The sequence below is a fragment of the Mastigoproctus giganteus genome, chromosome 7 (genome assembly GCF_048544385.1).
Source record: "Mastigoproctus giganteus isolate SK-2022 chromosome 7, ASM4854438v1, whole genome shotgun sequence".
In the NCBI taxonomy this organism is placed as follows: domain Eukaryota; kingdom Metazoa; phylum Arthropoda; class Arachnida; order Uropygi; family Thelyphonidae; genus Mastigoproctus; species Mastigoproctus giganteus.
In genome coordinates, this window is record NC_143581.1 from 119,429,513 (window position 1) to 119,452,386 (window position 22,874).

Below are 22,874 nucleotides of genomic sequence, written 5' to 3' on the forward strand. Positions count from 1 at the left end.
TTGATCGTAGTTACATCTTTAAGGAAATCCCATATCGGTACACTGTGATCACTGTCACGTAATGGTTCCTTTATCTGCAAATTCCTAATGCATGCGTCATCACTGCTGATAATCAGATCAAGGGTATTATTCCCTCTGTTTCCTCCTCGAACATGTTGCTGTAGTAAACAATCCCCCCAATAAATCCACAAAAGTCTTGCTAGCATGTGAGTGACCAACCCAAAAGTTCCAGTCAATATCTGGAAAATTAAAATCCCCCATTACAAGATATTCTGATTTACTGTATAATTCTTTTTAATCAACTTACGAAAGTTCTTTTTTAACATTCTTCACAAAAATAATTACACAAATAATTGCAATGTAAAGCCAACCTTTCTATAGTTCATATGTGTTTTTAGATAATTATTTTGGGAAAGACTGAAGTATTCATCCCAAGGATGAGACTATGCCTTATTCAAAATATTTAGAAGTTCAGGAAAATTAGAGCAGTGACTGGCATCTACTTTTTTTTCAATCCATTATTTTTTATTTGTTGCTACAGATAGAAAATTACTAATAAAGCTACTTTCTTCTAGGAAATGAACAAACTAGAATGGCAATCATTCATATCAAATGAAAAATTAGAGCATCTCCTGTGTGAGAATGTGCACATCAGAAAAATAAAAGTTGAAAAAATTGGCATTTGGCATCTCTTTGGTTCTTTTACACAATTAATGTGTGAAAAAAAAACCTGAGTAAAACTAAGTATATATTTAGAAAGATAGAGAAAGTTGAAAGTTTCAGTATTTAATAATTGAGAGAAAGAGGGAAAAAAAAAAACGTTTTCTTGTAAATCACCTGCCAGATCCAGTATTACCACTCCCAAGTTAACCAATCATGTTTTTCAATTTAGTAAATAATAATAAAAAATAAAAAAAAAAAGCTAAAATATAATTTTTTATAATTTAAACAAAAAGAAATGTCTCACAGCAGCCGCATAAACATCTTTGTTAAATTGAGGGTATGAGTGATGGAAGGACTTGTAAAAGATTGCCACTTTTCTACCAGCCTAGTCATGCATTTAATCAAAAGCAGTGAACTCACATGCTTCAAAATATTTTACTTCAGCACCATGCACAATTTAAAATGTTTAAATTTTTCTTACCTTTTAGCACTTCTTTATAGATAGTAGTCCAAAAAATATTCACCCACTTTCACAAGAAGGCATGCAGTTTAGTCTATTAATTATAAAGTGCTCTAATTTCTCTTTTAATCTCTCCCTCTGTCTTCTCTCTTTTTATCACTACAATGGGATATAGTCTGGAATCACTCTGATTACTGATCATCTGTAGTAATCAAATAAAGCCCACTGTATGAAGTCACCACTATATATTCTTTCCCTATCTGTACAATGCCTTTTCACTAACATTGCCTATTGTTTTTGTTCTACCATAACCATTTTCTTCTTTTCTTTTTGGTTTATTATGTGAAAAAATTTGAACATATGTCTTCTGAAATTTTGTCATATTTTTGTAACATTTTACTAAAAGACATTGATAATTAGGTTTGCACAATTACTACTACAAAATAGAAATGTGTGTTATTAACCCACATTTATATTTTGCAACGTATAACTAGCATGCCTGACTGCCAATTTATTGATGAAAATAAGTAGAAATTTGCAAATATTTTTTAGAAATTCCAGATTTAGCATAATCTTACAATTTTTTTTGTGAAATGAGCATTTTCTTTTCAGTCTTTTCCTTTCTTAGTCCTTCTCTGTATTTACAAAGAAGAACTGGGTTTTTGAAAAAAAAAAAAAAAAAAACCCTCTTTGTTACCAACCATATTGCAATGGTAAGAAAGAGGAAGGGTCAAATCATGTAAAAAAGGGTGGCAGAAGCTAAGAAAAGATGACAACACAAAAGGCATATCAAAATCATTAAAGGAGCACATACATTGAGAAGTGTGGTAATTGTGGAACCTTATTTTTGCTGGATTTTATCAGAAGAATCGGCATTTTTCAACGTATATGGTGCTGGATAATTCTATCTTGAATGAAATATTATTTGTTTTTACAAGATATACATGGTACTAATGTCATGCCTATTACAATGATGAAGAAAAATAGAAATAATAAAGAACACAATTTCCAATATTGTAGAAACATAATGAACAATTCTGTAATTAACAAAGGCAAGCTCTACCTGTTATGCTTTGCAATAAATGTGTCTGTCACTGAAAGGGCAGACACATATATTGCAAATGTTATTAGTTGTTTAATGTTATTCATATGAATAACATCAAACAACTAAATAAAACTAGAAACTTACCTCTCTTAATGCCTGTATACGTACTGATCCTATTATCCACCAATAAAATAAGACCACATAAATTATTGGAATACAGGGATATGGCAGTTTGAAGTCGCTGTGGTTGTGGTGCTATTATCCCTCTATAAAAGCAAATATTGTTGAAAAAAATAAGGAAAACAAATTACATGTTGCAGTTTTATTCAAAAATTATCAAACCAAGACTAATAATAAGCAGTTTGATTACCAATCTAATCACTAAGAATGCAGGTCAATAAGGCTTTGGTAACATAAAAGGAAATTTATGTTTTTAGAATTTACGTCATTAGAATTTTGAAAAAAAAAATAAATAAAAAATCTTTTCATAACACTGTAAGCATAGCTTACTGAATATAGGTGAAACAGAGGTTTAGAAGGGATTCCTCATAATTATGAGTCATCTGTTATGAAACTTATAATAGATTTGTGCACCTTATCATCAGTTGTCATCTGTGTGTATTTTTCAGAAAATGTAACTGCCCCATTTTTGAGGGCAGTTGTGCTTTGTGAAAATAAATATACAGCATCATGTAGTTAAGGACACCAAAACAGCTACAAAATCAGTGAGAAATTTGTGTTATGTCTGAATAGTTTACACTAAAATCAGAAGTCTATAACAAAACTTTTCAGATATGCTAATTAGTCATCTGCCATGAGTGAGGGTTGAATTTGAAAGTGTCTGCAATTCTGCCCAGACATGATAAGAGGGAGTATATGATGAGAGCCTTGTCGATCAATTCAGCCCTGGAGAGATTGTGCAAGGCTCAAGGGGTAGAATTTTTCTCAGCCTGGTCTCTGCTTATTAACAAGACAGACTGCTTCTACAGGAATGGGATACACTTCAATAGAAAGGGTGCAAGAATATTTGTTGATGCTATCGAGGCAGAGTTAGATGGGTCGGAAAACTGTAGTTTGGAAGGGGTTCTTGGACTAATAGATTAACAGTAGCTGCGGGCAGAGGTAAAAGTGATTCTTGCACTACTATTGAAATGCAATTGAGCATCAGCTTGGAAATCAAGGTAATGGGGATTTCAGGACAGCTGGGAGTCATAGTGGAACAAGTAAATACATGGCCTGTGTTAGGGTAACTAAGAGTAGAAACAGGTGCAGGTATACTTGCATGTAAACCAATGCTAGGAGTATAGTTAATAAATTCAATGAGCTTGAAGTGCTAGTCAAAACATCAAAGGCAGATATCACCACCATGCCGTGATCGGGACTAATTGTATGTCTATCATTGCTGCAATTAAAGATTCTATTCTATTCTATTTTTGGGATATCAGAGATATGGTGTCGCACAGACATAAGAAGTGCAGAACTGGAATTTGGGGAGTACAATGTGTACAGAAAGGATACGCAGTACAGAAAGGGAGGAGGCGTTATGCTGTTAGTTAAGAAACACATAAAATCTAAGGAAGTGCATCTAATTGATGTTGGTGGACAATGCAATGTTGAGTCTGTTTGGCGTGATATAAGCAATGGGAAATGAAAAATTAGAGTAAGTGTTTCTTATAGGCCAAATGAATCTGATGGGTATAATGAGAAATTGTGCAGAGAAATAGAATGGGCCAGTAAATCAGAGTGCCTTATAATGGGGGATTTTAATTTCCTGGATATTTACTGGAATTTGTGGGTTGGTCACTCACACTAGTAAGGCTTTTGTGGATTTATTAGATGATTGTTTTCTATAGCAGCATGTTCAGGAGGCATCTAGAGGGAGTAATACTCTTGATCTGATTATCAGTAGTGATTCTTCATGCATCAAGAATCTGCAGATAAAGAAACCACTAGATGGCAGTGATCACAGTGTGCTGAAGTGGGATTTACTCAAAGAGTTAACTACCATCAAGGGTAAAGGGAAAGGTTTTTGCTTTCGTAAAGTTGACTACGGTGGTCTGAGACAGTATTTAAATTTCCTACAGTGGGTCCAATTGATGATGTTACCAACAGCAAATTCAAAATGGGAAACATTCAAAGAATTTCTGAATTTCTAGAAAAGAATTTCTAGATGACTGTTATTTGTATCAACATGTCAGGGAAAGTACTAGAGAAAAGAATATCCTAGACCTCATCATCACACATGAATCAGATGACATAACAGGGCTGACAGTAGAGGAACCAGTAGCAGGAAGTGATCACGGAGTTCTACGGTGGATGATGACGAGAGAGGTAGCAGAAATAAAAGGCAAAGGAATGGGTTTTAATTTCAGAAAAGGAAATTACGATGCCTTAAGGTACTACATGGCCTCTATTAACGGGGCAGATATCGGGCAGAAAATGAATACAATTGAACTGTGGTAGTACGCTTTTAAAACATTAATCACAGATGCCTTGAATGCGTATATACCATTAAAAAAATACTCCACGAGAAGGTTTCCAAGTTGGATGAATAGTGAAGTTGCCACATTACTTGAGCAGAAAAAGGTGGCATGGAAAGGTTACAGAGCAATAAAAAGTACTGAAGCCTATAACAGCTACAAGGTGATCTGTAATAGAGCCACAGAAAAGATTCGACAGGCAAAGGCAGTTTATGAGAAATCACTAGCAAACAGAGCAAAGAGGGGGGATAAAGAATTCTTCACATATATAAATGCCAAGAAGAGCAGGACAAACCAGATCGGACCTTTACGTAAGGGAAAGGGGATAGTATTAAATACACCAGCTTCCGTTGCAGATGAACTCAACAGTTATTTTGCATCGATATTTACATATGAAAAGCCTTTTGTGGCAATGGGAAATTGTGGGAGCGAAGTTAAAAAATATGTAATTAATGATATTGAAATTTCGCAAGATTATTTAATGAAAAAGCTTTCGAACCTGCAGACCAGTAAGGCTCCTGGAGTTGATGGAATATACCCTATAATCTTAAGAGAGGCGGCAAGCGAGTGCATTGAACCATTGAGGCTAATTATGCGAGCATCACTAGACTCTGGGGAGATTCCCTTGGATTGGAAAAGTGCAAATGTATCTCCCATACATAAGGGTGGCTCTAAAAGTGAAGTTGGAAATTATCGACCTGTCAGTCTGACTTCAGTAGTAGGGAACATCATGGAGTCAATGATCAAGGGTGGAATTCAGAATCATTTGGATCGAATTGAAATTCTCAAGGATACTCAGCATGGTTTTGTAAAGGGAAAATCATGTTTAACAAATCTGGTTCGCTATTTCGAAAGGGTCACTCACGAGCTGGATTTAGGGAATAATTTCGACATTGTTTATTTAGATTTCAGCAAAGCTTTTGACTCAGTCCCACATGAGCGGTTGCTTTATAAGCTGGAACAGGTTGGAATCACTGGGAAAATCCTTAGACGGATAGAAGGATGGCTTCAGGGCAGGAGGCAGAGGGTTGTGATAAATGGCTATTCCTCAGATTGGGTTGATGTAAGAAGTGGGGTTCCCCAAGGATCAGTATTAGGACCACTGTTGTTTTTAATTTTCATAAACGACATTGATGAAGGGATAGAGGGCGTGATGTCTAAATTTGCAGTTGATGTTAAAACTGGTAGAGTAGTTAATGATCACTGTCAAGCTGAGCTTCTTCAGAGAGACCTAGATAGACTTCAAGAATGGTCAGAAAAATGGCAGCTGTGCTTTAATCCAACAAAGTGTAAGGTATTGCACATGGGAAACAGTAATCCCAAAAAAACTTATTCACTTGGTGGAGTTCAACTAAACCCAGTACTGGAGGAAAGGGACTTGGGTGTTACGATACGGTCAGACATGAAATTCTCTGAGCATTGTAAACGGGTTGCAAGGAAGGCCCATGGCGTCCTATCAATGATCTATCGAACTTTTGCAAGTAGAGATAGGGACGTGATAATCCCATTATATAAGGCTTACGTTAGACCACACTTGGAATACTGTGTTCAAGTATGGAGACCGCACCTAAAGAAAGACATCGAGCTTCTTGAAAGGGTGCAAAGAAGGGTAACTCGCCTGGTGAGATCGGCAAAAGGGCGTCCTTATGAAGAAAGACTTCGAATATGTGGGTTGCAGAGTTTGGAAACTAGACACCTTAGAGGAGATTTGATTGAGGTGTTTAAGGCTCTGAGAGGCATCAGTAAAATGAATGAGGACAAAATTTTCAAGATTATAAATGATGCTAGAACTAGGGGACATAAATTCAAGTTACGGGGGGAAATGTTTAGATTGGACTGCAGGAAGTTTTATTTTAGCCAGCGAGTTATAAATTACTGGAATAAGTTGCCTTCATGGGTGGTAGAGGTCGACAGTTTGGGGAAATTCAAAGGAAATCTGGATAGTACTTTCGGGTAAGGGAAGCGCATCGGATTATAGGTTTAATTTCCTTTTTTTTTTTATATTTTATTTTATTATATTTTTTTTTATTAATTATTATTATTTAGTTATTTATTTTATTTATTTATTTTTTTTTTGTTTTGTTCGGATTTTTTTTTTTTTTTGGCTGGTGCAGCATAAGCCATAGGCTTTCTTGCACCATGCGGCCGTTACTAATACTAATACTAATAAATCTTGGAAGATAATAAGCTTTTCATACCAACAAAGAAATATTGTTCATGATTTAGGCCTAAATGGATGTCATATGAACTAATTAGACATGTGACTGAGAAGAAAAATGCATGAGATACATATAAATTAACATGTGACACAGAAGCCTATGATAGATATAAGCTGGTGTGTAACCAAGTTACAAAAGGAGGTTAGGCAGGCAAAGGCAGATTACGAGAAATCTTTGGCGAAGGATGCAAACAAAAACAGCAAAGAGCTCTTTACTTACGTAAACTCTAGAAGGAAGGGGATGAATCAGATTGATGAACTTGATATCGATGGTTCAACTGTTGATGATCCTGGTCAGGTAGCTAACAAACCAAATGAATATTTTGCATCTACATTCACACATGAGGAGTTATTCAGGGAGGGGAATGCCAGAGGTGTATTCAACTCTGGCAGTAAGCTAGTTAATCTTGTAATAACTGAGAGTAAAGTGGAGGAGAAATTGTTGAAGATAAACATAAGAAAGGCACCTGGGGTGGCTAGAAACTATCCAGTTATATTAAAAGACGTGGCAAAGGAAGTAAACAAATTAGTCATAGCCTTAGCCATAATTATGAGAGCTTCCTTAGACTCAGTGAGGTACCCATGGACTGGAGATGTGTGCAAATGTGACCCCAATCCACAAAGGATGATCAAAGGGGGAGACAGATAATAACAGACCAGTTAGTTTAACTTCTGTTCCAGGGAAATTAATGGAGGCACTGGTTAAAGAAGCATTGCAGGATCATCTAGACAAGACTCCAGTTATAGCTCAGACACAGCATTGGTTTGTTAAGGGGAAGTCTTGTCTGACTAATTTGATTGGATACAATCAGGGTTCAGTGTTGGGTCCATTGTTGTTTTCTGTATTTATAAATGATATTGCTGATGGTATATCAGGCTGAACGTCCAAGTTTGCAGACAATACGAAGGTTGGAACGGTTGTTAATGACACTAATGACAGTACACTGCTGCAACAGGATCTAGAAAAATTGAGCAGATGAGCTGATAGGTGGCAAATGAAGTTTAACATTGAAAAATGTAAAGTACTACATATGGTAAGGAGTAATCCCAGAGTAAGGTATCAACTCTGTGGTACCACACTGACAGTGGTAGAGAATGAAAAGGACCTGGGGTAATTGTGCAGGCAGATATGACGTTTTCTGAGCAGTGCAGACGGTCTGCAAGAGTTGCTCATGGTGTCTTGTCAATGATATACAGGAATTTTTCTAGCAGGGATAAGGAGGTGATTATCCCCTTGTAAAAGGCAATGGTCTGGCCACACCTTGAGTACTGTATTCAGGTCTGGAGGCCTCATTTTAAGAAGGATGTAGAGCTGTTGCAACGAGTACAGAGAAGGGTAACAAAATTAGTGAACAGAACAAAGGGTTGCTCTTACAAAGAAAGGCTTAAGTTTTGCAAATTACAGTGTCTGGAGACTAGGCACCTGCAAGGTGATCTGATTGAGGTGTATAAAGCCTTGAATGGTTTGAGCATGCTCGATGCTGATGGGATTTTGACTCTTGCTCAGAATAATCACCTGAGAGGGCATAAATTCAAATAGAGGAAAGATGGTTGTAGAATAGATGTGCGGAAGTTTGCCTTTAGCCAGCGGGTGGTTGATTGCTGGAACAAACTTCCATCTATCGTTGTAGAAGTTGACAGATTAAATGGATTCAAGGCAGAACTTGACAAACATTTGGGCAAGAGGATGGGTGAAATAAGGCATTTTTTTTTTTTTTTTTTTTTGGCTGATGCTATATAAGCTTGCTTTCTTGCATCATGTGTCCTTGCTAATGCTAATCTATTTTGGATGGCCCTTGGGAACCACATGAATACTGCCTCTTAAAAAAAAAAAAAGAAAAAAAAAAAAAGAAAAAAAAAAGAGCATGCCATTCCTATGGTAAGCCACAAACCAAAACAGCCACACCATTATTGTCTTTACAAAATTTGCAAAAATCAAAATAATACAGAAGGTTCAGAAATTTCTTCTGCAATGAAGGAAGGATCACATGACATCCTTGCTATTCCTGTTCCAGAAATACACTGGTGTTCAAAGAAAGTGCATCACCCCTTAAAATTGTAATTGTCGTCTGAATAACGTAAGTATATGGCAATAGCATTAGCATTAGTAGAGACATTTGATGCAAGAAAGCAAGCTTATGCAGCATCAGCCAAAAAAAAAAAAAAAACCCACTTCCACTTCACCCCTATGTTCGTTCAAAATACCTGTCCAGCTGAGCCTTAAACTTATTTAGGCTATCAACCTCCACCACAAGGGATGGAAGTCTGTTCCACCAACCAACCACCCGCTGACTAAAGGCAAATTTCCGCACGCTATCCTACATCTGTCTTTTCTCAATTTGAATTTATGCCCTCTCAGGTGATTATTCTGAGCGAGAGGAAGAATCCCATCAGCATTGAGCATGCTCAAACCATTCAAGGCCTTATACACCTCTATCAGATCACCTCGCTGGTGCCTAGTCTCCAGACATTGTAATTTGCAAACCTTAAGCCTTTCTTTGTAAGAGCACCCCTTTGTTCCATTCACTAATCTTGTTGCCCTTCTCTGTACTCGTTCCAGCAGCTCTACATCCTTCTTGAAATGAGGCCTCCAGACTTGTATACAGCACTCTAGGTGTGGCCTGACCATTGCCTTATACAAGGGAATAATCACCTCCTTATCCCTGCTAGAAAAATTCCTATATATCAATGACAATACACCATGAGCTACTCTTGCAGCCCGTCTGCACTGCTCAGAGAATTTCATATCTTCCTGCACAACCACCCCCAGGTCCCTTTCATTCTCTACCACTGTCAGTGTAGTACCACAGAGTTGATACGTTGCTCTGGGGTTGCTGTTTCCCATGTGTAGTACTTTACATTTGACAATGTTAAACTTCATTTGCCACTTCTCAGCCCATCTGCTCAACCTTTCCAGATCCTGTTGCAGCAGCATAGTGTCAGTAGTGTCCTTGACAACCCTGCCTACCTTTGTATTGTCTGCAAACTTCGACATTAAGCTTGATATACCCTCATCAATATCATTTATGAATACAGAAAACAATAATGGACCCAACACTGAGCCCTGAGAGACTCCACTAATAACATTAGTCCACGACGAGCAGTGTCCATTGATTACCACTCTCTGTCTTCTCCCCCTCAGCCACCCCTTTATCCACAGCAGCAATTTGCCTCCAATGCCACACTGCTCCAATTTGTGCAGCAGTCTTCCATGTGCAACAGTATCAAAAGCCTTTCTAAGATCCAAGTACATAATATCAAAGTTATTCCCTGCATCCAGTTCCTTTGTGACTGCATCATAGTATCCAATCAAATTGGTCAGACATGACTTCCCCTTAACAAAACCATGCTGTGTCCGAGCTATAGCTGAAGTCTTGTCTAAATGACCCTGCAGTGCTTCTTTAACTAGTGCCTCCATTAATTTTCCTGGAACAGAAGTTAAACTCACAGGTCTATAATTACTTGTGTCAGCCTTTGATCCTCCTTTGTGAATTAGGGTAACATTTGCACATCTCCAGTCTGTGGGTACCTCCCCTGAGTCCAAGGAAGCTCTCATAATTATGGCTAAGGGTTTGCTTACTTCCTTTGCTGCCTCCATTAATATAACTGGATAGATCCCATCCACCCAGGGTGCCTTTCTTGTGTTTATCTTCAACAATTTCTCCTCCACTTTACTCTCAGTTATTACAATATTCTCTAGCTTACTGCTAGAGTTGAATACACCTCTGGCTTTCCCCTCGCTAAATAACTCCTCATGTGTGAATGTCGATGCAAAATATTCATTTAGTTTGTTAGCTACCTGAGCAGAATCATCAACAGTTGACCCATCGATATCAAGTGAACCAATCTGATTCATCCCCTTCCTTCTAGAGTTTACATAAGTAAAGAACTCTTTGCTGTTTTTCTTTGCATCCCTTGCCAAAGATTTCTCGTAATCTGCCTTTGCCTGCCTAACCTCCTTTGTAACTTGGTTACAGATCAACTTGTATCTATCATAGGCTTCTGTGTCATGTGTTAATTTGTATGTATCCCATGCATGTTTATTCTCTGCCATATGGCTCATCAGTTCATCTGACATCCATTTAGGCCGAAACCTTGAACAATATTTCTTAGTTGGTATGTAAAGCCTAGTAGCTTCAAGGATAAGTTCTTTGAATGCTTCCCATTTTGCATTTGCTGTTGGTAACATCATCAGTTGGTCCCACTGTATAGAATTTAAATACTGTCTCAGTCCATCGTAGTCGCCTTTACGGAAGCAATAACCCTTCCCTTTACCCCTAATAGTAGTTACCTCTTTGAGTAAATCCCACTTCAGCACACTGTGATCACTGCCACCTAGTGGTTCATTAATCTGCAGATTCTTAATGCATGAAGAATCACTGCTGATAATCAAATCAAGAGTATTCCTCCCTCTAGTTGCCTCCGGAACATGCTGATGTAGAAAACAATCATCCAATAAATCCACAAAGCCTTGCTAATGTATGAGTGACCCGACCCCAAATTCCGGTCAATATCTGGGAAATTAAAATCTCCCATTATAAGGCTCTCTGATTTACTGGCCCACTCTATTTCCCTGTACAGTTTCTTATTATATTCATCAGAGTCATTAGGCCTATTGCACACTCCTACTCTCAATTTTGATCTCCCAATGCTTATGTCACACCAAACTGACTCGACACTGCACTGTCCAGCGATGTCCACTGGCTTCACTTCCTTGGATTTTATGTATTTCTTAACTAATAGCATAACCCCTCCTGCCTTCCTATCCAGTCTATCTTTTCTGTAGACGTTGTACTCCCCAAATTCCAGTTCTGCATTCCTTATATCTGTGTGACACCACGTCTCTGAAATCCCCACAATATCTGCCTTTGATGTTTTGAGCAATACCTCAAATTCATCAAATTTATTTACTAAACTCCTAGCATTGGTGTACACGCAAGTATACATGCACCTATTTCTATTCTTAGCTAACCTAACACAACCCATGTGTTTACTTGTACCGCAATGACTCCCGGCAGTCTCTGAAATATCCTGCATCTTGTTTTTCAGGCTTCTGCTCATTCCAATAGAAGCAGTGCAAGAATCTCTTTCACCTCTGCCAGTGGCTACTGTTAATCTATATGTCTTTGTCTCCCCACCAAGCTAGCAGTTTTCCGACCCACCTAACACTGCCTCGATAGCATCAGCAAATATTCTTGCACCCTTTCTATTTAAGTGTATCTCAGCCCTTTGGAAGCAATCTCTCCTGTTAACAAGTACAGTCCAGGCTGAAAAAAATAGTACCCCTTGAGCCTTGCACAATCTTTCCAGGGCCGAATTGATCAACAAGGCTCTCATCATATACTCCCTCCTATTGTGTCTGGGCAGAATTGCAGATACTTTCAAATTCAACCCTATTTCACGGCTTTTTTTCAACAGTGACCTGTACTTGTTAAGCAATTCTGCCGGTCTCCTACTCTTGATATCATTAGTGCCAACATGTACAACTATATCACCTTTTGTGCCCTTAAAAGATGATATCTGCTCTACAACATCATTAACCTTTGACCCTGGCAGACATACCCTGGTCCTGTTCCACCTATCCTTTTTACAAAGCATGTTCTCCGTTTCCCCTGACAATAGAGTCACCAACATCTACTAGTTCCTTTGGGACCAGCGCATTCTGCCTTGGGGGTTGCCGCTGTGTTGCGCGACGACCAAGTGCAAGCTCTGGCGTTGATGTGGGCAGCTGAGAGCTTGATGGGCCCCTCAATTTAGTTCCTTCGAGGGCATCCACCCTGTCCTTCAAGCTCTCATATAGGTCCATAAGAACGCTGAGTTTTCGCCTGATTTCGATACACTTCTTACATCGCACACACACACACACAGAGACATCCCCCATGGCAATATCATGTCCCGTACCTGAATGCTCCACAAACATCATGCAAGCTGTGCATTTTAGAAGGCTGTGATTCAGAAGGCAACTGCCCCCCTCAGTTCTCCTCTGAGCCACAGCACTTCCATTAGCTTGAGCATTTTGTTTTGCTGCTCTGGTCTGAGTCATGATTTCTTTTAATTTAAATAAAATTTCAATTTCAGTTTATAACCCTAACTTATCTCCCAACACAGTTATAACAGGATATATATTTTTTAGTGTCAAGTATTAATTATGTCCGCGTTCCCTTTATATAACTTCCGTATCAGTTATGTATTAATTAATTATGTTACATTTGTAATCTAAGTCGGTATATGTATTTAGTTAAAAGTACAATTTAAATGCCAACGAAGTTCAACAAGTTTAATAGATTTTACCGATCACTGAAAATATTATAACCTATACTATACTAACGATCGTATGACAAAGACAATGGCGGGAAGTTACGAACAGTAATCTATGGACACTTAAGTATTAATTAACTTTCAAATCTCGCTGTCTCAATTCAGAATAAACTAACGATCCTTACTAGGTCTATAAGCTAGTTACAACAAATAATTTGATGTAAAAAATATTCAATAAGCGGCTAAATATGGCTAAAAAAAAACCTTCTCATTCAGCAGAGTTGCGACTTGTAACACGTGGATACCCTTACCGATACTTTTATGCAATTGCAAGGCCGAGTAAAGAATAAATACACCAAATTTATCAGAAAATCACAAAATAATGCTATACTACTAAATTTAAATCAAAAGTTTTAGAAAAACAATAATTTCAAATCAATATATAATAAAAATCCACTTAGCGGCTTTGAACACGTCTGGCCCCTACTAGCCTCGTCAATATTTCTTACAGACTGCATTAGATAAGATTGACAAGCGTAGGTGATGGCGTAATATTGCATCAGCTGTTACTTTAAGCTATATAAGCATGCTCTGCAAGAGTTGCAGTCATCCCTCGCTTGTGTCAGGATGGTGAGTTATGTGCAGTTGACACTACGAAGAAAGAGTGCTATTGTTGCTTTACGTGAGGAAGGATGTTCTTCCCGTCATATTGCTTATAGAATGTCTTGTAATCAGTCAACAGTGAATAGAATTCTTTCCAAACTCAAGAATACTGGTTCTGCTGATAGGAAAAAAGGAACTGGATGCAAACGAGTGTCCACGTCAAAACAGGACAGCAGTCATTTTGAAGCACTTATGCCTTAAAAACTGTACGTAAAGCTTTTTCGTCTGAGCTGAAAAGAGAATGGGAAGAACATATAGAAGTAGTAGCAAGTGTGTTTTTTTTTTTTTTTGGTAGTTGTTGGCACATAGGCTTCTGTGGCCATAATGCACCTCCCAAGGTTTTTGCAGTACTTTGATCCAAGCCCGAGGCGGGAATCGAACCCGCGACCTTTGGGTTGCCAGTCAGGCACTTTACCCACCCGGCTAGCCCGGTCGGCAGTAGCTAGTGTAGTAACAGTCAGAAGACACCTCTTCAAAAATGGACCTGTAGCCCATCGTCCTAAGAAAAAGAAGCCCCTCCTCATACAAAATGTGAAAAGGGCTCAATTAATTTGGTGTAAGGAGCATGCCAAATGGACCCCCGAGCAGTGGAAGTCAGCTACAGTTGTTGTCTACAGTGAAATTCCCTACCAGCCAAATGATATGGGAATGCATTTCATATCGTGGAGTAGGTCATTAGCAATTTATAAAAGGTTCGGTAAATTCCAATGGATACCTGGCTATATTGGAAGGCAAATTGCTGCCAACTATTAGAGACCATTTCAACCTGCCAAGTAACTGCATCTTTCAGGATTGACTCTGCTCCATGTCATCGGGCAAAAAGTGTAAGTAGGCATTCTGTAGTTAATTTAGCTTCATTTCTGCATTAGAGGTTCGACAGTAATGTGTTTACATTTGTTACAGGTGAAAAAATGGTTGGAAGAATGGTCCATTACAACTGTTAGCTGGCCAGGAAACAGCCCAGACCTCAATCCTATAGAGAACTGTTGGCATAGTGTGGAATCTGCAGTTGTCAGAAAGAAACCAAAGACCCTTCGTGAACTTCAGGAAGCCATAATTGGTGTTTGGAATCATGTACTACCAGTTGATTATGTTCAGAAATTGATCATGTCAGTGCCTCAATGGGCCAGAGGAGGTTCAAGGGCCAGAGGAGGTTCAACTAAATATTAGTTTGCACCTGGCGAACTTTTCATTTTGTTTTCCATTTAAAATGATAAATTGAAGCAAACTGAGGGCTACTGATAAACACCATAATTGTGGTGTTTACCAAAACTGTTGTATAAAGGTTGCAAATGCTCATTTTGGATTATTTTGAAAGCACATGTCAAATATTACTTAGCTTTGACTTAACTATTATTAAATATCTTTTGTTTATATTTCTATTTGTGATGCTAGTCATTAATGCAATATACCATTGTGAAAAAGAGTTAGAAATTCCTAGGTGATGCACTTTCTTTGAACACCAGTGTACGTGGAAAGAACTTCACATGTCCAGTAATGACGGTGATAAAGAAGAAAATGGAGGAGACAGATACAATGGAGTCCAAGTAGCCAAGAACTATGTCTTCCACAAGAAGCCAAGAACTATGTCTAAATAAACAAGGTGAATCAGCTTCTTGAGCCATGTGTTTGCAATGTGTAGAGCAAATTTTGAGCAATATTAAGTTGTATATCCAAAAATTGATTGGCTTGTGTTGTTTAAAAGCAACAGTACAGATATCACTTATATTTATCTGATATGAAAGGTGTAATTGTTTTTTTTACGCAAACTTTGGAAATTTTATGCAATCTTTTGAAAAGGATGCAAAGAAAATAAGCAATGAATTCTTTACTTATGTGAACACCAGAATGAAGCGGATGACTCAAATTGGTCAAATTGATATCAGTGGTTCGACGGTTGACAAGCCTGCTCAGATTGCTGGAAAACTAAATGAGTATTTTACGTCTACATTCACACATGCATAATTCTTTAGGGAAGCGGTTGCCAGAAATTTATCCAACTGTAACAGAGAGCTAAATGATTTTGTAAAAACTAAGAGGAAAGTGGAAGAGAAATATTTTAAGTTAAACATATGGGGCAGATATGATCTACCTGATTATATTAAGAAAAGCAGTGAAGGAAGTAAGCAAACATTTAGCCATAATTATGAGGACATTCTTGGATTCAATGTGTCCCCGAGGACTGGAAATGTGTGAATCTATCCCCAATTTACAAAATGGGATCAAAGGGAGAGTCACAAATAATTACAGATATGTCAGTTCACGGGAAAGAAACACTGCAGGATTCATCTAGACAAGACTTCAGTTATAGTTCAGACAAAGCATGGGTTTGTTAAGGAGAAGTCTTGTCTGACCAATATGATGTAGTCAAAAAGGAAGTGGAGGGAAAGAATAATTTTGATATCATATACTTGGATCTTAGTAAGGTTTTTGATACTGTTGCACATGGAAAACTACTGTATAAATTGGAGCAGAGTGGCATTATGAGCAAGTTGCTCCTATGGATAATGGGATGGTTGAGTGGGAGAAGACAGAGTGGTAATCAATGGACACTGCTCTTGGTGGACTAATGTTATTAGTGAAGTCCCCCACGGTTCGGTGTTGGGTCCATTGTTGTTTTCTGTATTTATTATTGAGATTGACAAAGTTATATCAGGTTATATCTAGAAAAGTTGAGCAGATGGGTTGAGAGGTGGCAACTGAAGTTCAATGTTGACAAATCTAAAGTATTGTATATGGGTAGCAGTAACTCCAAAGTAATGTATCAACTGTGTGGTACTACACTCAGTGATCAGGATGGTAGAGAGTGAAATGCAACTGGGGGTAATTGTGCAGTCAGATACGAAGTTTTCTGAACAGTGCAGATGGTCTGCAAGAGTAGCTCATGGTGTATTGTCAATGATATATAGGAATTTTTCTAGCAGGGATAAGGAGGGGATTATCCCCTTTTATAAAGCAGTGGTCAGGCCATACCTTGAGTACTGTATACAGGTCTGGAGGCCTCATTTTAGGAAGGATGTAGAGATTGTGGCACGAGTACAGAGTAGGGCAACAAGATTAGTGAATGGAACAAAGGGTTGCTCTCACAAAGAAAGGCTTAAGTTTTGCAAATTACAGTGTCTGGAGACTGCAAGGTGATCTGATTGAGGTGTACAAGGCCTTGAATAGTTTGAGCAAGCTCAATGCTGATGGGATTAATCCCCTTGCCCAGACTAATCACCTGAGGGGACATAAATTCAATTGAAGAAAGACAGTTGTAGAAAAGATGTGCAGAAATTTGCCTTTAGCAACAGGTGGCTGATTTCTGGAACAAATTTTCATCTGTCGTTGTAGAATTTGACAGCTTAAATAAAATTCAGGGCAGAACAAGACAAAAACATGGAGCAAATGGATAGGTGAAATGGGAAGGATTTTTTTTTTTTTGGCTGATACAGATTTGGCTGATGCAAGAAAGCAAAGCAAGCTCATACAGATGCTGTATGAGCTTGTTTCTTGCATCGTGTGCCTCTACTAATGCTAATGCTAAATTTGCACATCAAGGAGATCTAGGAATACATACATTCAGTAGCCATGTTGATATTTTTAAACATTGACGTAATATTAAAATCAAACATACAAATTACCTTATTCAATCTAGAAGAAAGGAACACAAACAGTACACAAACTTTATGCATGGTTTGCAGGATAACATGCCTAAAATTATTGGCTTACTCAGATTGTTTAGTATCATTGTCACCAGAAATTTGTAATTTAGAATTTTTTTTTCTTCACTTTATCAATTGTCTTCTTAAAAAATCCATGTCATGAAATTGATTAGCATTAGTTGAGGCATATGCAAAAAAAATAAGCTTATATAGCATCAGCCAAAAGAAACTTCCCATTTCACCCATCTGGTAACTTCAAATCTTTGCCTAATTCAGCCTTTTAAGCTATTAACTTCCACAACAGCAGATGGAAGTCTGTTCCAGAAATCACATCAAGGTGAACTGCCCGCTGGCTAAAGGCAAACTTCTGCATGTCTATTCTACAACTGTCTTTCCTCAATTTGAATCTATGCCCCCTCAGGTTCTTAATCTGAGTAAGAGGAAGTATCCCATCAGCATTGAGCCTGCTCAAACCATTCAAGGCCTTGTATACCTCAATCAGATCATTTTGCAGGTGCCTAGTCTCCAGATGCTACAGCTTGCAGAACTTAAGCCTCTCTCTCTCTCGCAGTAAGAGAGAGAGGCTTAAGTTCCTCTCACCAATCTCATTGCCCTTCTCTGTACTTGTTCTAGCAACTCTACATCCTTCCTAAAACGAGGCCTCCAGACCTATATGCAGTACTCAAGGTTTGGCCTGACCATTGCATTATACAAGAGGATAATCACCTCCTCATCTCTGCTACCAAAATTCCTATATCATTGACAAAACTCCATGACCCGCTCTCGCAGCCCGTCTGCACTGCTCAGAGAACATATCTGACTGCACAATTACTCCCCACCCCCTGGTCTTTTTCATTCTCCATCTCCCTGAGTGTAGTACCACACAGTTGGTACGTTTCTCTTGAGATACTGCTACCCATATGCAGTACTTTGCATTTGTCAATGTTAAACTTCAGTTGCCCCTTCTCGGCCCATCTGCCTAACTTTTCTATATCGTGTTGCAGGTGTATACTGTCTTTACTGTTTTTGTGGTGCCCAGGCAAATAAGGCCATAATGCACCAAGTCCAATAATTACACAAGACACAGGTTAAATAAATAATAATATATTAATATTTATAAATAATTAAAAACAAGGATATTTAAACCAAGTTAAAATAAATTAAAAAATAAATATATATGGTACATAATAAAAACATTTATATATGTGTATAAAGATTTATAATTTTTAAAAAGTTAAAAATTGTGGGCATTTTTTGTCAGTTAAAATATTTGGATAATATTAACTAGACAAACATTTGGAGCAAGTGAATGAGTGAAATGAGAAAGGTGTCTGTTTTTTTTTTTTTTTTTTGGTTGATGCTATATAAGCTTACTTTCTTGCATCATGTGCCTTTGCTAATGCTAAAGCTAAATCTGACTGAGTGTATAAAGCTAATTCAGATGGATAAAAGCGATAAAACATAAACTTCGACCATTTAAAAATATAGGACATTCAATAACGATATGTTTCAAAGTTAAAATTGTGTCACAATGCTTGCACATAAGGCGGTCATCAGCCCTCAGCAGAAAAAGCGTGTCAGATGACTGTGTCCTATGCAGAGCCGAGCTAGAACAACTTGCTCTTTATGGTCCCTGCACAGACTGGACGGCCAAAGTTTGATTATAGGCTTAATGTCATATAACTAATTTTCAGCCTGCCCATGTCAAGAGTGTTGCCATCTAGAAACTAGTTTCTTTCGTATTATTTGCCTATAGTCTGTATAGGGGAGTAACAGACAAGGATTATAAGAGTCACTGATCTGGCTGCAGAGTCCGCCAAATCATTTCCCATGAAACCAATGTGGCCGGGGATACAGTAGGAGCGAATATCAAATTCCAATTCAGAAGGAAAATGTATCCTTTGCTGTACCCGGGGACAGGACTGAACGAGGATTGCGCCTCATCGATGACAAAGCCTGCAACAAACTGAGAAAATCAGTATATATAACACATTTTTGGTGGTGGCATCTTTGTATGTGATCCAAGGCTAGTTCAATTGCATGTAGCTAGGCAGTGAAAATGCTGCTTTCGGCAGGGATCTGCTCAGATATCATAGCATCTGGGAAGACAGCTGCAGATCCAACAGACGTCTCTGACTTCGAACTATTTGTGAAGACTGGCAAGGAGTCAGAATGCTCAGAACGGTGTACTGAGAAGAGCAGCAGGTAGACATCAGATGGAGTATTATCCTTTCTCCCAGTTAGTGACAGAGAAGTTGCAGGTGGAAATACAAGCATGCCAGGGTGAAAGGGATTCCCTAGGTGATGATGCAATATTGTCTACAGTGATGTCCAAATTTCTGAATAGACCTTGGATACGAATATCAAATGGACAGTTTGCTGTCTCCTGATAGTCATACAAATTTTCCCATTGTGGCTCAAAAACGGGTGTCCATATGGGATGGTCTGGCAGGGATTTAAGCTCAACAGCATACAGCAGAGATAGCTGTTTTCAGCGAAGGGACAAGGATGGCTCATTTTCTTCGACATAAAGACTTTGGACAGGATATGTTCTAAAAGTTCTAGTAGCAATACGGATATTCTGATGGTGAATGGGGACAGGCCACCGAAGGATGCTTTTTCTATCAGATGCACAGACTTGAGACCCATAATCTAATTTTGATCGAACGAGTGCATAATACAGATGGAGTAAAGTGCATTGGTCTGCATCACAAGAGGTAGAAGACCAATGCACTTTACTCCGTCTGTATTGTGCACTGGTGCACAGTTGACGAATGTGGTGCAATTTTTTTATCAAATATGAGTCGCAGGAATTTTGTCTCCATTACTACTGGAGCAGTGCTTTTGTCCAAGTCTTAATTCAGGTTCAGGGTGAAGGTTACGCTTGCAACAAATATGGATGCAAACGGTCTTCTCCCAAGAGAACCTGAAGCCATTCGCCAAAGCCCAGGAGTTTAGGTGATCAATGGCTTGTTGCAGCTATCTCTCAATAACCCTCATGTTGCATGACTAGGAAAATATACTGAAGCCATCAACATAAAGGGCATTGTTTATAGTTGGAGGAAATTGTTCAGTAATGGAGTTTACTTTGATGGCAAAAAGAGTAACACTTAAAACAGATCCTTGTGGTATGCCTTCCTCTTGGCAAAAGGACCGAGAGAAGCTGGATCCTACTCTACCTTTGAACTGGAGACAGGTTAAAAAGTTTTTTTATGAAAATGGAAAGGTGACCCCTTAGATGAGTTTGTAAAGGTCTCTTAAAATACCAAATTTCCAAGTTGTGTTCTCTTTTTAGGAAAGCATCTAGATGTTTTCTAGTCTAAGTTTGTGTTCCGATAGAACATCTTTCTGCTACCTCCTGCGCATATGTAGGTTTGTTTATATTTATAGGTTTCACTGCTTTTCTTGCCTCCTGATATGATATGTTCAGCTCTGCTGTTAAGCCACTGAATTTCTTTTTCTTCTTTCCACCTCTGGCATGCTCATGAGTAACCTGGGTGTTCACCTTGGCAGTTAATACAGGTTTGTAGCTGAACATGATGCTCTTTCGTTGTCCTTTTCAGCAAATCAAGCGCATGCAAGAACTCCATGATAGGCCAATTGCGAGTGTCCATATTTCTGGCACTTAAAGCACTGTAAGGGATTTGGTAGATGCACGAAACAATTGATATAGCCTGCTTTGATCTCATCAGGAGATGTCGGCAAATTGAATGTCAGGATTACGTTTATAGTTTTAACAAGTTTCCCATCCTTATCTGCATTAATTCTCTTAATTACTCTCTGTGGTTTCAGTTCAGAGCAGATTTCCTCATTGGTAATGTCGAGAAGGTCCCAATCTGAAATGACACCTCTTGATGCGTTGAGTGTTCTGCTTGGCATCACAGTAATTGACATTGCTCTGATGGATGTAGATCTGAGTAGCTGCTCAGAGTGCCTGTCATTTTTAGTTTCAATTAAGAGGACTCCAGAATGAAGCCTCTTAACTGATTTAGGGGAGCCTGCTAACTCCTCTAAACCCTTCAGAATTAAAATGGGTGACATTTTCCCAATAGGTTTCTCTGTGTTGGAATGAATAATTAGAAATCTTGGGGTAGGTCCTGATGGTACTTCAGTTTGAAGTCTCTTAGCTGCAGTAGCATTTTCTGTTTCATCATCTGTTTTTCAGATTGGGACTGTGTTGCGGCCCCCTGAAGAAATGAGTTTATCAGGATTCATAATCGTTTTTAATATGGTTCATTGCCCCGACTCCCCACAAACCACGTAGCCAAAAGGGACGACAATTACCTGGCAAACAATAAATGCACATGGGAGTGGAACACCAAGGCTATCCAGACACAATACCCGCACCGCTGCCAGCCTGATTCCTTTCCCTCAGACCATGAGGGGTAGGACATGCATTGACACGGTTGACCCGTGCAGTCGAACCCACTAGCTGATTGATCCTAGCCGGGCCATTCAGGATCACCTGTCTTGTTGAAACAGGGGCCAAAGTGGTGTGTTCATGCTGGGGCCCCTCAATCACTAGGCTCCCCCTTTCCGAATTTCCATCGGTGGCAGCGCACAGCAAGCATGCCAGATTCCACTGATGATAGCTTGGAACCTAGGCTGTGGTTGGATCCTAGTAATGATAATCTAAAGGACTGGCAGAATCACTGGCAGGTCCCCTCATCACATATAGGTGCCCATGTCGAGGGGTCTTTACAGTAATTAACAACTCTGCCAACCTTTGTACTGTTAAAGTGTTAAAAAAAATGCTATCATTTTTTATCCCTTTCACCTGTTTTTAAGAAGCATTTATACTTCAAGGCGTCCTATACTTTTTACATGGTCTATACAATTAATCTGACGGAATGAATGTCGTTTAACTTTCGGTTTCATAACGGCAGTCAGTCGCCTCCCTAGGGGGAAGTTGTTGTTGAAACGACACACCGCGTTTAGTGCCCAGAGCAATTAAATGACGTCAGTCACCCCTCTCCCCGACGGCAAAGGGCAGTTCAGTTCACGTATGCTTAATTGCTCAGGAACGAAAAGAGCAGATTGCGACTTTGACAGAGGAGAGTGAGAAATCAGAACATGAGACAATCCCTTACGAAATCGAATCTAATAAACACAAGGACTGTCATGCTAAAATTCCGTTCGTAAAAGCATATCAATTTATGTTCAATGACCGTGATTTTAAAACAAAAGAAACTGCCTTACACAAACATGGGATTTCCTTTCCTCTCACACTATTTCATTTTTAGTGATGTCAATTACCAAAGTTGACAGTCCCCAAATGAAGTTCTTTGCCCAGCATTATTGACCTGTGATGTCAGAACAGGTCAGGGCGAATTAAGGTAGGGAAAACCAGAGGTATTTATATGAAAAAGGGGAAAGAAAACGGGAGAGAGATCTTTTGACAGTCTTACGGCAGGTTTCTGAGTTTCCAGGTTAAAAAAGTTAG

At 38.7% G+C, this 22,874-nt stretch overlaps 1 protein-coding gene across 1 annotated transcript in view; it reads right to left on the bottom strand.

Moving 5' to 3' along the window:
* The window catches only part of LOC150083166 (FERRY endosomal RAB5 effector complex subunit 3-like), a 1,535,539-nt gene that overhangs the window by 1,127,738 nt on the left and 384,927 nt on the right, over positions 1-22,874 (bottom strand). Inside the window, exon 9 of the mRNA XM_090378412.1 lies at positions 2,313-2,434. Coding sequence (XP_090234538.1) covers positions 2,313-2,434 — 122 coding nt within the window. The remainder of the gene's footprint in view (positions 1-2,312; positions 2,435-22,874) is intronic.